The sequence below is a fragment of the Talpa europaea genome (assembly GCF_964194135.1).
Source record: "Talpa europaea genome assembly, chromosome: 1".
In the NCBI taxonomy this organism is placed as follows: Eukaryota; Metazoa; Chordata; class Mammalia; order Eulipotyphla; family Talpidae; genus Talpa; species Talpa europaea.
In genome coordinates this window covers 35406287-35420315 of record NC_140073.1, presented here as the reverse complement: position 1 = coordinate 35420315, position 14029 = coordinate 35406287, and the positions used below count along the sequence as shown (strand labels likewise).

At 35.0% G+C, this 14029-nt stretch overlaps 1 protein-coding gene across 9 annotated transcripts in view; it reads right to left on the bottom strand.

Annotated features, from left to right (window-relative positions):
• The window catches only part of USP47 (ubiquitin specific peptidase 47), a gene marked incomplete at both ends in the record, with an annotated part of 94296 nt that overhangs the window by 60144 nt on the left and 20123 nt on the right, over positions 1-14029 (bottom strand). For 5 of the 9 annotated variants that reach the window (XM_084238915.1, XM_084238916.1, XM_084238918.1 and 2 more), the window contains 2 exons: positions 380-493; positions 3671-3874. In XM_084238915.1, the coding sequence (XP_084095041.1) occupies positions 380-493; positions 3671-3874 (318 nt within the window). Of the gene's footprint in view, positions 1-379; positions 494-3670; positions 3875-11191; positions 11252-14029 lie in introns of all 9 variants that reach the window. The other 4 variants (XM_084238920.1, XM_084238921.1, XM_084238913.1 and 1 more) reach the window with 3 other exon arrangements.

The window sequence follows — 14029 nt, the reverse complement described above, 5'->3', positions numbered from 1 at the left end:
ACAGCAAGGTAAACCAGGTCAGGTATTCTTAATCTTTTCCAACCCAGGTCCTCTACAAAATAGTCTCATCCCACATGTGTAACCTCAGAAAAGATTTGCCTTCGATAACATCTAATTAGGACAAAAGTATTTCAAAGTAGCTTCTTAACTAATACATGCCCACACCTTTAAAAGACAAAAATTCTCTATGGGGAATGCCCCTGAAATTAGGAGTTAACTGGATTAGATGATCTATAAGACCACTAGTGATAAACAGAATTGGGATAAACACCAAATTACATAATTACAATTACATAAATCACAAAATATATCTCTCTTCCTTCCTGGAAAATTACTTCCCAAGTGGTAAAATTATGAATTTGGTTTCCAAATAGTTTACCAGCAGTATTTGAGGCTGTTCACCATCTTTATCTGTTAAATGCAGAAAGTTCTTCTTTCCTGGCTCAAAATTAGTATCAAGAAGAGACTTGTCACTGGTATGATCCAGTGGAGCCTGTGGGCATAAAATAAAATAACTCAGATTACAAGAAACATTAATTGTAACAACAAAATCAGTAATATATACATGAACACGTATCTACATTTACTGGCTCAAACTTTTTTGTTTGTTTTTAAATAAAGATTCCAGTATTTCTGTAATCCAGATTAGGAATTAACTCATCTATTCATGAACTGGGATGGCTGTACTGACAAGTTATTCCAGATGTCCATTTTCACATCTATAAAACTGAACAAAAGGCAAGGCTAAGTAGTATACACAAAAAGAATTTTATATATTTGTGTTTCTATGGTTTCTAAACTGTATGCAAATGTAGCATTTATTGGATTTTCATGAAAATTGAGATACTCATATAACATATGCACTATAACTAAATATAACTTTATAAGTTACTTACATAGTAATTCAATTATATAATTTTTATATAACTAAAGACTAAAAAACATGCATTGATAAATAATAAGAATTGCCATATAAGCAACAGAATAAGCAATTCAACCAAAATAATTATGTAATATAACTAACTGTGCACCATCAGAAATATCCCTTTATAAAAACTGTCTCTAGGACACGTGACATGTATATCAAGTCCATTCCCAGGATGCAGAGGACCTGAAGGAATAGAGTGATCACTAAATTGAAAATTAAACATTTCTGAAACTTAGTCTTTACACCTTTTATTCATATGGCAATTTTAATCCTAACTCTCAACCTGATACACTTTAGTTGAGAGATGGAATTCTCTATGATCCATAACCTATTCACCTCCACACTCCAGTCTACCATTGAGAAAACTGAGGGATGGGGTGAACACTCTATTCTTCTATTTTAAAACTGTAACATTTCAAAGATGTAAGAAATATCTCCTTAGAAGGACTTATTTTATGGAAACACCTCTATTTCTCTGGAAATTAATATATGAAAGAACAAATATTAAGAATAAAAAAATTTTTAAGATTCTGTCACTTGCTATTTGAGTGACTTTGGGCAAGTTATTTCACTTCCCCATTACTCAGCTTCCTTACCCACAATATGAAACTGTAATAGCACCTACATCATAAAGTGGTTATAAGGATTAAATGAGATATTTGTATAGAGCCAAGTTTTAAAACAATACCAGTCACATAATAAGTGCAAGTTAGGTGTCAAGGAAATAGAATTACAAACTTATATGACCTATCTCTTAATTTTGGCTCACATCTAGAAATTCATGAGAAAAATAGACATAGAAAACCTAAAACTAAAGCTGAAAGAAGCTGCATGGAAAGAGAAAAGGTGTCTATGGGAACATTTCATCCCATAGAAAAAACTGAGACATATAAAGATCAGATGATAAAACCTGAACACAAAAGTTTTACTTTAATAAACATCTGTGTGTACAAGGTAGTGGTTAGCTAAATGGAGATTTTTAAGAGATGCATACAGCAACATTGTCACTAAGAAGGTGGGAGAGTATACCTGTAGAAATGAACAGTAGCAATATATATATATATTCAGAAATTGAGTACTTCAGAAAGTTCTAAGTGAAGAAAGAAGAATAGGTAATTCTGATAGATATTTTAAGATATTGTAGATGTTAATGTAACAAATACTTTTTGAATGCCTGGGGAGGGGGGTGGGAGATATAAAGTTAATACTATGAAGTTCCAGTCATCAAAAGTCTTACATTCTACCAAAACCACAAGTGAATAAGAACTATAATAAAGGAGACTATGATAAGTGACACAGCAGGGTAAAAAGTGCAACAGGAGAACAAAGAGAAAGAGATTATTTTTAAAGTGGTATGTGCAAACATCAAATTAGGTTTCTTACTAGTAAAAATACTTTGAACTTGGGTAGAGATAAAGGAGAGCATAAAACTACCCTTTAAAATGAAAGAGGCAACACAAGAGATTACACAGTGATATACAATAGAATATTCAAAATTTCAGATTAAATATTGTTTCTCTTTGTAATCTTGTTGGACTATCAAATTTACCCGTCAATTTCAGAAGTAAAAAGTTGCCTAACTTAAGACATTAATTTTGTATTTTTAAAAACACAAATGTATTATGGAATATGAAAAAAAGGCAAAGCAACACTTTTGATTTTTCTAAATCAATTAATTGGTTAAATTAAAACTACGCCCTCCTAACATGGGGACACATATATCTGGCTCATTTACCATTATAGGTATTTTCCTGGAAAACTTAAGAGCAATAGCAGCATAGAACAGGAAGAGGTAATATAAGCAAAACATGAAGATGGAAAAGTATGGGGAATTTGTTGTGGGAAAATTAATTAGTCCAGTATCTGGGAGAAAAGAGTACAAAGATTCAAAGGACGAATTGTACCTTGCTTTGAATGCTAACCTAGAAAACAAGGTTTTTAATGAGAGGACAATGAGTACTCACTAAAGTTTCTGAACTGGAAAGTGACATGAGTACTATGATTTAAGATGACTGAAAATATTTTAACAACAGTATGCAGAGCTAATATGAATTAAGGAAACAAAAATTTAAAACTGTTTGGAGTATTCTCCTAATACTGCAGAATAGACCCAACTCAACAGTCTCCTTTACCACTTCTAAAAGCAAAACTAATCAACATCTCCTCTTTGCACTCATACCAAATTTCTAATACAGTCCTTAAAACATGTTTGTGTACTTATTTGATGACACACCTTATCTATACAACTGGACTGTGAATGCCATAAGTAATGGTACCACCAATCTTCCTGATCAGGAGCCTAACTGTACGGTAAGTGGTGTATATCCTTCCACTTCTTTTTCCTTCTATATACATTTTTTTCTTCTTTTCTAAAAATTAGGTATTAAACTACATATGATTTTATATCCTGTTTTTTAATTTAAAAAAAGTGACAATCATTTTATTCAGCAAACACTGCAAAATTTTCTGTAGTTGATATTATGATAGTCATCTTACATGAATTAAAAAAACTGAAGAAATTACATTATACAAACTTTAGGATAAGCAGATGTAGAATCCAGAATGAAGAGGGATCTAATTATTGAGTTGTACATGGAGTTGCTCTAAATGTAATTGTTACAGACTTGCTAATGATATTAAGAAAGGTTCTAGGAGTTAACATACTCATTAATATCAGCAACATTATAACTATACTATATTAATAGTAGCTTAGGAGAATATACTTTAAGTCTAGATTTTTACCATATCAGCAGTATTGATTCCATTGCCCCACACCAAATCAAAGGTTCCATTTATGTAGCCTACTTTGTTGGCCACATCTTCAAAGAGCTTTCTGAGTGGAGTAGAAGCTGGTAAGTTTAAAGTGATCCGTTCATTCACTGTCTTTGAATTAGTAGTATCTTGTATTATACATAAGACTCTAGGTTCTTCAGCAGCATTTTCTATCTGAAATTTAAAATAAAATTATTTATCTTTAAAGGAAAACAAAACTATAATTAGTCATATTTTCTATGATTAAATAGTAAAAACACAAAATATTATTTTCTTTGTGCTGGCATTACTTTTTGTTAGATTGACAACATATTCTAATGCATATGTCATAAGGCCCCATATCTTTCTTTTGGAAAAACTGGGATATATTTAAGAATCAACAGTCTTACAGGTATTTGATCTCACCTTTTAAGGTTGCAAATCTATGGTCAACAAGCCATGAAAATATTAAGACTTAAGCAACTGTCAATTGAAAATAACAAAACCAGGTCCTTAAAAGTAAGTCATTGCCATGCTAGCTCAGTCAAATCAAGCATTTCTAGGTTCCCGAAAGAAACAAAGAGGAAAATGTGCAAAAATGCAGTGAGTGTTGTCTAAGATTATAAAATTCATAGCTGTAGGACATAGATAGCCAGGCCTACTGCCTTTTATATTGATGCAACCATAAAACAAACATCAAAAAAGCCCTTTTATCAATATATTAAGAGTTGACTAGTTTATCCAAAGTGAGGGAAAAAGAACTTTCCAATTGCCAATGTAGAAGGAAATAAGAGTCACAAATTCTCCTTCCTTCTTTTTCAGCTAGCTCAGTAATTAGCAAGACAAAAATTTTTACAGATTTTTCTCAAAGAAGCTAACCTGCAAGCTAATGAAAGACATGGATTTCCTTTTCCATTTTCCACAGGGTAGTAGGCGTCATCAGATATTCTAGTGGAAGTTTTTTCCTTCCTTCTACCAACTCAGTGAATGGTAGAATGTCCATCTGCTGCTGAAACCAGAGCTGAGTGACTGCCTCATCCTTTCCCTCTTTTTTTTTTTTTAAGATTTATTTATTTATGCATACAAGAACTGGGGTACAGGCCAGAGGTGCAGGGGTGGTGAGAGGATTCACCAGAGACAGAGTGGGCAACAGAACAGGCAGAGTGACTGAAATACACTGCTGAGGGGAACAGCAGCCAAGACAGGAGTGGTCTGCTGCACCATGTGGGTTGCTCCCTGGCCGGCCGGGGATCAAACTCGTGCTGCAGAGCCTGCGGACTGCTTCACAGTACTGTGCTTAACCCCTTGCACCACCAGGGAGGCCCCTTTCCCTCTTCTTTCCCTCGTAAAACCACCAAAGTCAATCATTTCTACCTACATGATACCTTTTGAACTATCTCCCCTTTTTATTTCCTTTTTTTTTCCGATTTATTTTTATTTATACAAGAACTGGGGTACAGGCCAGAGGTCTGGGAGGGTGAGAGGACTCACCAGAGACAGAGTGGGAAGCAGAACAGGCAGATGGACCAAAGACACTGCTGAGAGTAGCAGCAGGCGTGGCAAGAGAGGTCTGCCACACCATGTGGGTATCTCCCTGGCCGGCCAGGAATCGAACCTGTGTTGCAGAGGCTGCAGTCAGCTTCACAGTGCTGCCTTCAACCTGCTGCACCACCAAGGAGGCCCTTCCTTTTTATTTCTACCTGTATTAGTCAGAATCTTACATGAAGATGATGGCTATAGCTTCCTGAGTGTTAACTTCTTCCAATATTACCCTCCTTCAATCTAGAACACGATTTTAATATATAAATCTGATTATGTAAACATTGCTTTCCTACAAAGTTAATGCATCAGTGATCTAACTGGGGGAGCTCTCACCAACTCATAAAAGGCGTTACAGAAATATACACAAACTGGTGTCACATGCAAGAATTTCTTTCCTTCTTTTTTATAATAATATCGGCCCTAACCATTTGTTGCTTCTCTGCATTTTTAAATAATAATTATTACTGACTAGTATTGAAGACAGGATTAAGGGGCAAAGTGTTTTTGCTTGTTTGGTGGAATAATATAATTAATAATAAACTTTGTATGTTATACATAATTTGGGATTTGCAGGAGACTATTTAAATACAAGTTAACCCGTTTATTTTAGAACAGAAACAACTTTCTACAAAAGAAGTATAATGCTTTAAAAAGATTAGTCAGCACTACATTTCAGACAAATCAAAGTATTTAATTACCAATAACAGCACATTTAAAAATGAAAAGAGAAATACATTTCTATGAAATAACAGGATCACAAAAAAAGAACTCTACTAATCTAATTCTTTGAAAGAAAACAGATGTTATGTATAACTAAAGATGTTATATTAGCACAACAGGGGACTGTTTTCACATTTTAATCCCAAATTGAGAAACATAAAATCCACCTTTATTAAAACTTTGGTTTACAATAAAAAAGTGAGCAACTCAAAATAAATTTCAACTACAAAAGACCTGCTTTTTAATTTCAATAGCATAATTCAGAGGTGGATTCAAGTTTTCCAGGTATAAAATATAATAATGGCCAGATTTTTACTATCCCCAAATGGAATCTTGTCCAGAGACTAAATGTACTATTATAAACAAAATTTAATCTTATGTATGCCTTTTATTCCATTCAAAAACAAGTTTTCTGTGTATCACAGTAAAAATTTTTGTTCCAAATTTTGTTTTAAGATTTCTTTATTTATGCATACAAGAACTGGAGTACAGGTCAGAGGTGCAGGGGATGAGAGGATTCACCAGACAGAATAGGGAGCAGAGCAGGCAGATCTAATGAAATACACTGCTGAGGGGAGCAGTGGACCGAGTCAGGAGAGGTCTGCTGTGCCATGTGGATCACTTCCCTGCCAAGGGATCAAAGTCATCCAGCAGTGGCTGCTTCATAGTGCTGCGTCTTAACCCCTTGCGCCACCAGGGAGGCTCCAAATTTTTTTTAGAATACGAACATATAAAGAAAAAAAATGGAAGTCATCTGTAAAACCATAATGCACAGATAACTATTAACCTTTTGGTGAATATTCTTCCAAATATTTTTCATATACACATATGCATGTGTTTTCCCTCTTTAAATACAAACAATGGGTTAGAATACACATGCTGTATTGTGACTTTTTTCTTTACTTACAAACGTCAATAAAATCTTTCCCTGCCAGATTATTTCAAACCCATCATTTCAACAACTGAATAGTATTTTATTGCATGGATCAATAATGATTTCTTTTATCAATTCTATTTTAATGACTTTTATAAGCCAGATTTTAATTACTTTAAAATAGATATATAATGAACATCTACATAAGGCTTTATGCATTTTCAAGTCTCCTTAAAATTCCTATTTAAGTAGAATTTCTGGGCCAATCATGGCTTACTCTTGAATTCAATTACAGGATAACTTAAATAAGCAAACAAAACTTCTGTTTTTAAAAACTCTTAGCATCTATAAATCCCATTATTTATACCTGGTCCATTATTTCTAATTTAAGTTTATATGTGGCTCAGATGCATGGACTGCATCTAAATTTTTTGTATCACTATTGCAGCAGTAATCCCAATTAGCTGAACTTTTCCTGTCAAACCTTGCCCCGTTTAGAAATTAGTAAGAAAAAAGTTTTCAATTCTAACATATCATCATCAATAAGATGTACCAATAATTTCATAACAGTTTTTCAGGAAGGAAAAAAACAACTCTACATACTAATTTAAACATGCAGATTTAAAAAAAAACTAAACTTACAAAGGTATTTCTTAGAATTTGGAAATATAAGCAGCTAACTTTCCTTTTAATTTCTTTGAGCTCTACCTCTGACTGATTCTATTTATTCACCAAAAAACACAAAGCAACAGTTTCTTTTTTTTTTTTTTTAAGATTTTTATTTATTTTTATATAAGAGCTGGGATACAAGCCAGAGGCGTGGGAGGGTGAGAGGATTCACCAGAGACAGAGCAGGGAGCAGAACAGGCAGACGATTGAAATACACGGACGCCACAGGAGAGGTCTGCCGCACCATGTGGGACTCTCCCTGAATGGCCAGGAATAGAACCGGCGCTGCAGAGGCTGTGGACAGCCTCACAACGCTGCACTCAACCTGCTGCACCACCAGGGAGGCCCCAAAGCAACATTTTCTTGAGGTGATTTAAAGATTAGAGATTTCTTTGCTATTCTTTTTCCCCACTTCTTTTTTCCTCTTCCTATGAATCTGGGCTGGTCTTACAACCGACTAGAACCAATGGAATGTGACATAAGTGATACTGTTATGCTTTAAGGCAGGACCCTAAGAAATCAGCAGCTTCTGATTTTGTACCACTTAGAATGTTCCCATTTATAAGCCAGCCACCATGAAAAGAATTTCAGCTCTCCTGGGACCACATGCTGTAAAGAAGCCCTAATAATCCATAAAAAGAAAGTAGCCACTCAGTAAAGCACTGGGGTGCATGCTATGTGAGAAATGCCTTCCTAGACATTCTATCCAAATAAAGTTTTATTTGACAAAAAAAAAAAAAAAAAACTGTGAGCAACAAACTAGTAGCTGTTTTAAGCCACTAAGTTTTGGGATAGGCCATTCCACCGCAACAGATAACAAAAATAACACTGAAATATATTTAAGCACACACAAGTTCTAGCTGGGAAGGATGTAGTGATGTTGGTGCTCATCATAATTTAGGAAGGGAAGCATGGTTGCTTTTTTTTTTTTTTTTAAGATTTATTTATTTATGCATACAAGAGCTGGGGCACAGGCCAGAGATGCAGGGGGTAAAAGGATTCACCAGAGACAGAGTGGGAAGCAGAACAGGCAAACTGACTGAAACACACTGCTGAGGGGAGCAGCAAGAGAGACAGGAGAGGCCTGCTGCACCATCTGGGTTACTCCCTGGCCAGCCAGGGATCGAACTCCTGTTGCAGAGGCTGCGGACAGATTCACAGTGCAGTGCTTAACCCCTTGCGCCACCAGGGAGGCCCAGGAAGCATAAGTTTTGAGTCAAAAAAGTTCCACGATGAGCAAGGGATAACAAGTACAAGTTTTAGAAAAGCCTAAATACATGTTCCATTTATTTCATTTTTGTACAGAAGAATTGGGGTACAGGCCAGAGGTGTGGGGGGTGAGAGGATTAACCAGAGAAGAATGGGGAGCAGAACAGGCAGATCGACTGAAATACACTGCTGAGGTGAATAGCAGGAGAGACAGGAGAGGTCTGCATGCCTTGTAGGTTAGTTCCCTTGCCGGGGATTGAACTCAGGCAGTAGCAGTGGTTGCAATGAGACTTAACACCTTAGGCCACAAGGGAGGTCCACATGTTCCACTTTAGGGAACCACTTAATATGAGTGAGCTATTAGAAGTGTACAATGTTCTCCAAAAGAGAAAACTAGCCAATTACAGCAAAAGGCATAAAGTATAAATTAAAACTATTTATTCTGTGGACAATTTATAGCAATACTACATTTGTGAGATAAGGCAAAGTCAACAGCAGTTATAGTAACACTATGCTAAAAAAGAGTGTTCTCTCTGTCTATGCTCATTGTATAAACAAATTCAGATTTCCTAGCAAAGTTCCAAGAAAGAATCCATGAAAAAAGTAAAGTAAAAAAGAGTAAATCACTTTCTTGTTTACAAAAGGGTAAAACACAATGGGCTAAAAACACTGAAGTCATTTTCTTCCAAAGATAGGCTGAATGACAGAAATATATAGAAGTTATAGAAACAATAACTGTTTTAAGGAATCTCAGACCCCGCCAAAGGCATGCTTGCATTTTAAGTCATTTTGCCTCCTTTACCTGGCATTCCTAATAGTTCTAAATTCAGGGCCTCCCCGGTGGTGCAGCGGTTGAACGCTGGGCTGTGAGGCTGCCCGCAGCCTCTGCAGCGCTGGTTCGATTCCCAGCCACCAGCAAGGGTCCCACATGGCGCGCAGACCTCTCCTGCCGCGCCCGCTGCTTACCTCAGCAGTGTATTTCATCGGTTTGCCTGTTCTGTTCCCCGCTCTGGCTCTGGTGAATTCTCTCACCCTCCTGCGGTTCTGACTGTACCCAGTGTTTGTATAAATAAATATTAAATGTTTAAAAAAAAAGTTCTAAGTTCAATTCTGAATTTTCGGAAGTTAACCTCATAACTAAATACTTCATAAATAAATACTTCCTAGGTGTTTCTTATTAAAAAACACAAAACGGGCCTCCCCGGTGGCGCAGCGGTTGAGCGCTGGGTTGCGAGGCTGCCCGCGGCCTCTGCGGCGCCGGTTCGATCCCCGGCTGCTCCCAGGCCACCGGAGGAGGGTCCCACATGGCGCGCAGACCTCTTCTGCCGCCCGCTGCTCCCCTCAGCAGTGTACTTCGGTCCTTCTGCCTGCTCTGCTCCCCGCTCTGGCTCTGGTGAATTCTCTCACCCTCCCGCGCTTCTGACTGTACCCAGTGCATGTGTAAACAGAACAAACAAACAAAAACAAATAAATAAATAAACATGCCTCTATATAAAAAATAAATAAATAAAAAACACAAAACAAGGTAAATATCCTGTGCTATGTATTCATAATGGCATTAGCATGTAGAAAACAATTTAATACCAAAGTTACCAAGATTTAGAGTCTCCTGAGAAAAAAATTAAGACAAAGAATTTTAAAACACTATAAAGGAACCCACTTTCTCTTGAGACTGTCTTCCTCCCAATGTTATTACAAAGAATAAAGTTATAGTAGCAAACTTAAAAAATACACACAAACGTGAGCACCTTTTATCTACTACTACTAGTCTCATCCAGGCAATGCATTTTTACTTTAACAAGTGACAATTCCTTGGTTAGTGATGGGAGGTCCTAACATATATAAAAAAAAAAAAGGTACTTTATTTTTAAGTTACTCCCTCTACTCTATTCTAACACCACCCCATCCCAGCAAGCTCTAATGTTACATGATCTTTTTTTAAGTGGTCCCTTGCTACAGATCACTTGGGGCAGGACAGGAGCGATTAAAGGAAAAACTTTGGAGAAAAAAAACTTGGTACTAAACAGACCTCAAGAAAATGAGGTAATATGTAAATATAATGGTATATTATACATGAATGATACATCACATGAAAGTTTAGGTTTGTAGTATATACAGGTTGTCAGGAAGGTAATAGTTATATTTAAATCTTCAAATAGATTTTTGGGTTTGACTGTAAATTATTAATTATTCAATCCCAGCACTATTAATATTCCAGAAAATAAATATATCTGTAAAAAATACCACCACAACTGAAAGTCAAAACAAAGGGTTCCATGGGTTTTAGTCTACAGTTTTCCTTCTCATTCACTTGTTAAAAACAAGAGATAATTAAACATGTATTTACTTAAGATGACTTTTATTATTAAAATCAGATAGAAATAAAACAAACAAGCATAAAACTTAAGACATGCCTTGTTATTAAATAAAAATACTAACATGCTGTTGTTACTTGCTCTGCTGATTATCACACTAAAGCAATTACATCAGCAGTCTACCTGTAAAAATTTCTTCTTCATTTCATCAAAGATATTTTGTCTGCATCTCCAAAACACATCCTATGGTATATAAGAACAAAATTAATTACAAATTATTCCTTTAAAATAAAGAGGTGAAGACAGTGAAATGAGTACTATAAACCTAAGACATTTTTGCAAACAAAAGTGTTAATAAAATATTATTACATGATCTAGGATTATTATTCATAAATTACCCTTGTAATTTTTTTGTCTCAGTTACACATGTAAGGTTACTGAAAACCTGTGCTATAATGACAAATAACAACATGAAAAACAACCACATCTGTAACAAAGACTGATAGTATAAGATCTGTGTATAAATCAAATGTTCTAAGTCATGTAATTATATCCAGTTTTTACTGGGATATAATTAAAATATATTGTATTAGCTTAAGGTATACACCATAGTGACTGATATATGTGTATATCAAATCATTGATATGCTTGTATCAGTTATAAAACTTTTTTCATTGTGATAGTATCTTTTAAGATCTACTCTCTTAGTAATTTTGAAATATATGATATAGTACTGTTAGCTATAGTCATTATGCTGCACTTCACATGCCCAAAACTTTGACAACTACCAGTCTGTTCTGTTTCTATGAGTTCAGTTTTTATGGAATCCATATATAAGAGAGATCATACAACATTTGTTGTTCTCTTTCCATGTCATGACATTTTGAGTCCATAAAGAAACTCTGCAAAGAAACCTGATTTTGCTAGTTTATAAATTTGGATTTTTCATATGGCAGATAATATTACCTCCTACAACTTTTTCTCTTAATATAAACCTTTTCCTTATTATGAGACAAGCTTATTTTAATCACTATCCTTATTGTACGTAATTTCATATTTTTATACAAATTTTTCCCTCCATCCTTTTAATTAATAAAAAGAGCAATATAGCCTTAAAAGGTGCTCATCACTCATAGTAGCATCACACTGCTTGTTTTTACAATAGAAACATATCAATAGCAATATTTAAGGGTACAATTTTTTTGAAAAGCATCTCTTACATAACCCCTATGGCCCAATCAAAAAATGGGTAAAAGAAATAAAAAGATACTTCACTAAAGAAGAAATCCAAATGGCTAAGAGAAATGAAAAAATGTTCAACATCACTAATTATCAGGGAAATACAATCAAAACCACATTTAAAAAAAACTGGAAACAACAAATGCTGGAGAAGATGTGGAGATAAAGGAACCCTCTTACTGCTGGTGGGAATGTAAAATGGTCCAGCCACCATTTTGTGGAAAGCTGTGGGGAAAGGCTCCTCAGAACACTAAAAATGGATCTACCATATGATCCAGCAATGCCACTCCTAGGAACCTACCCAAAGGACACAAAAACACTAACTTGAAATGAAACAAGATATGGGAACAACCCAAATGCCCCAAAATAGATGAATGGACTAAAAAGTTGTGATATATTTACACAATGGAATATTCTCAGTGATCAAAAAAGGCAAACTCATGCCTTCTGCGGCAACATGAATGGAGCTGGAAGGGTTTATGCTAGCCAAAATAAGTCAGAAGGAAAAAGATAAATATCAGATGGTATCATTTATATGCAGACTATATTGAAACCGAACAAAAGGTCAAAACTAACAAGCTGACCATAGATTTGAGGCATAACTCAAGGGAAAGGAAGGAAGGCAACAGGGGAGGGAAGAACACGAGAATATGGTGATGGTTGTTCACAGGTGATATGGTGGCAGAACTATGGGGACTACAACAGAGGGGATAGCCAATTATTGTACAAAAATGAACAATATAAGAAAATAAAAATAAAATAACCTCTATGGTAATTATTAACAATTTGTGTATATATGATCAGATCCCTCTCCATCCGACACATTCATTATACTCTAGGAGATTTGTTAATTATTAACTATAGAGGATCATTCTGTACACCATTATTTAAATTCTGATCCCTATCCCACAACACTTACTCTTCTTTCTGTGCCAAAACATTTACTTTAAAACTGCAGTGTTCCATTATAGAGACCACAATTTATTTAACTAATCTGCTATTAATAGACAAGTAGGCAACTTCAAATTTTCATAGTTTTATGTATTTGTACAATTTTTTTCCTGAAAATTCTCAGTGGGCCAATTCTCAAATATAACATCAAAAGCATGATTAATACAAGAAAATATTGATAAATAGGACATCATCAATATTAAAAATGTCTATGTGCAAAGACCCTGTTAAGGAGGAAAGACAAGCGGCAGAATGGCAGAAAATATTTCAAAATTCTTATGAACAAAAGACTAGTAGTATCTACACTATATAAAGAACTTTGAAAATCAAATGATTTTAAAAAGCAAATAATCCAATAGAACATAGGCCAAAAATCACAAAAGCATTTGGCAAAGATCATAAACAGATGGCAACTAAACACATAAAAGATGTTCAAGATCACTGGTCACTAGGGAAATACAAATTAAAGCCACAATAATATACTACCACACACCTATCAGTGTTTAAAATTAAGAAGACACCACCCAATGCTGGCAAGAATGCATACCTTCCAGGTGGGAATGTAGAACAGTAGAGCTACTCTAGAAAACACGTTAGTAAGTTCTTAAAAAACTAAATTTGCAACTACCATACAACCCAGCTACTGCATGCTTTAACATTTAACAAAATGAAATGAAGAATTATGGTCACACAAAAACCTATACATGATTTTTTTTTTTTAGCAGTTTTATTAAAAATAGCCCAAAACTAAATACTTCGCATGTCCTCAACACCTAAATAGTGTAACTCTGGTACATTCATACCATGAATATTATACAAGCAATTATAAGG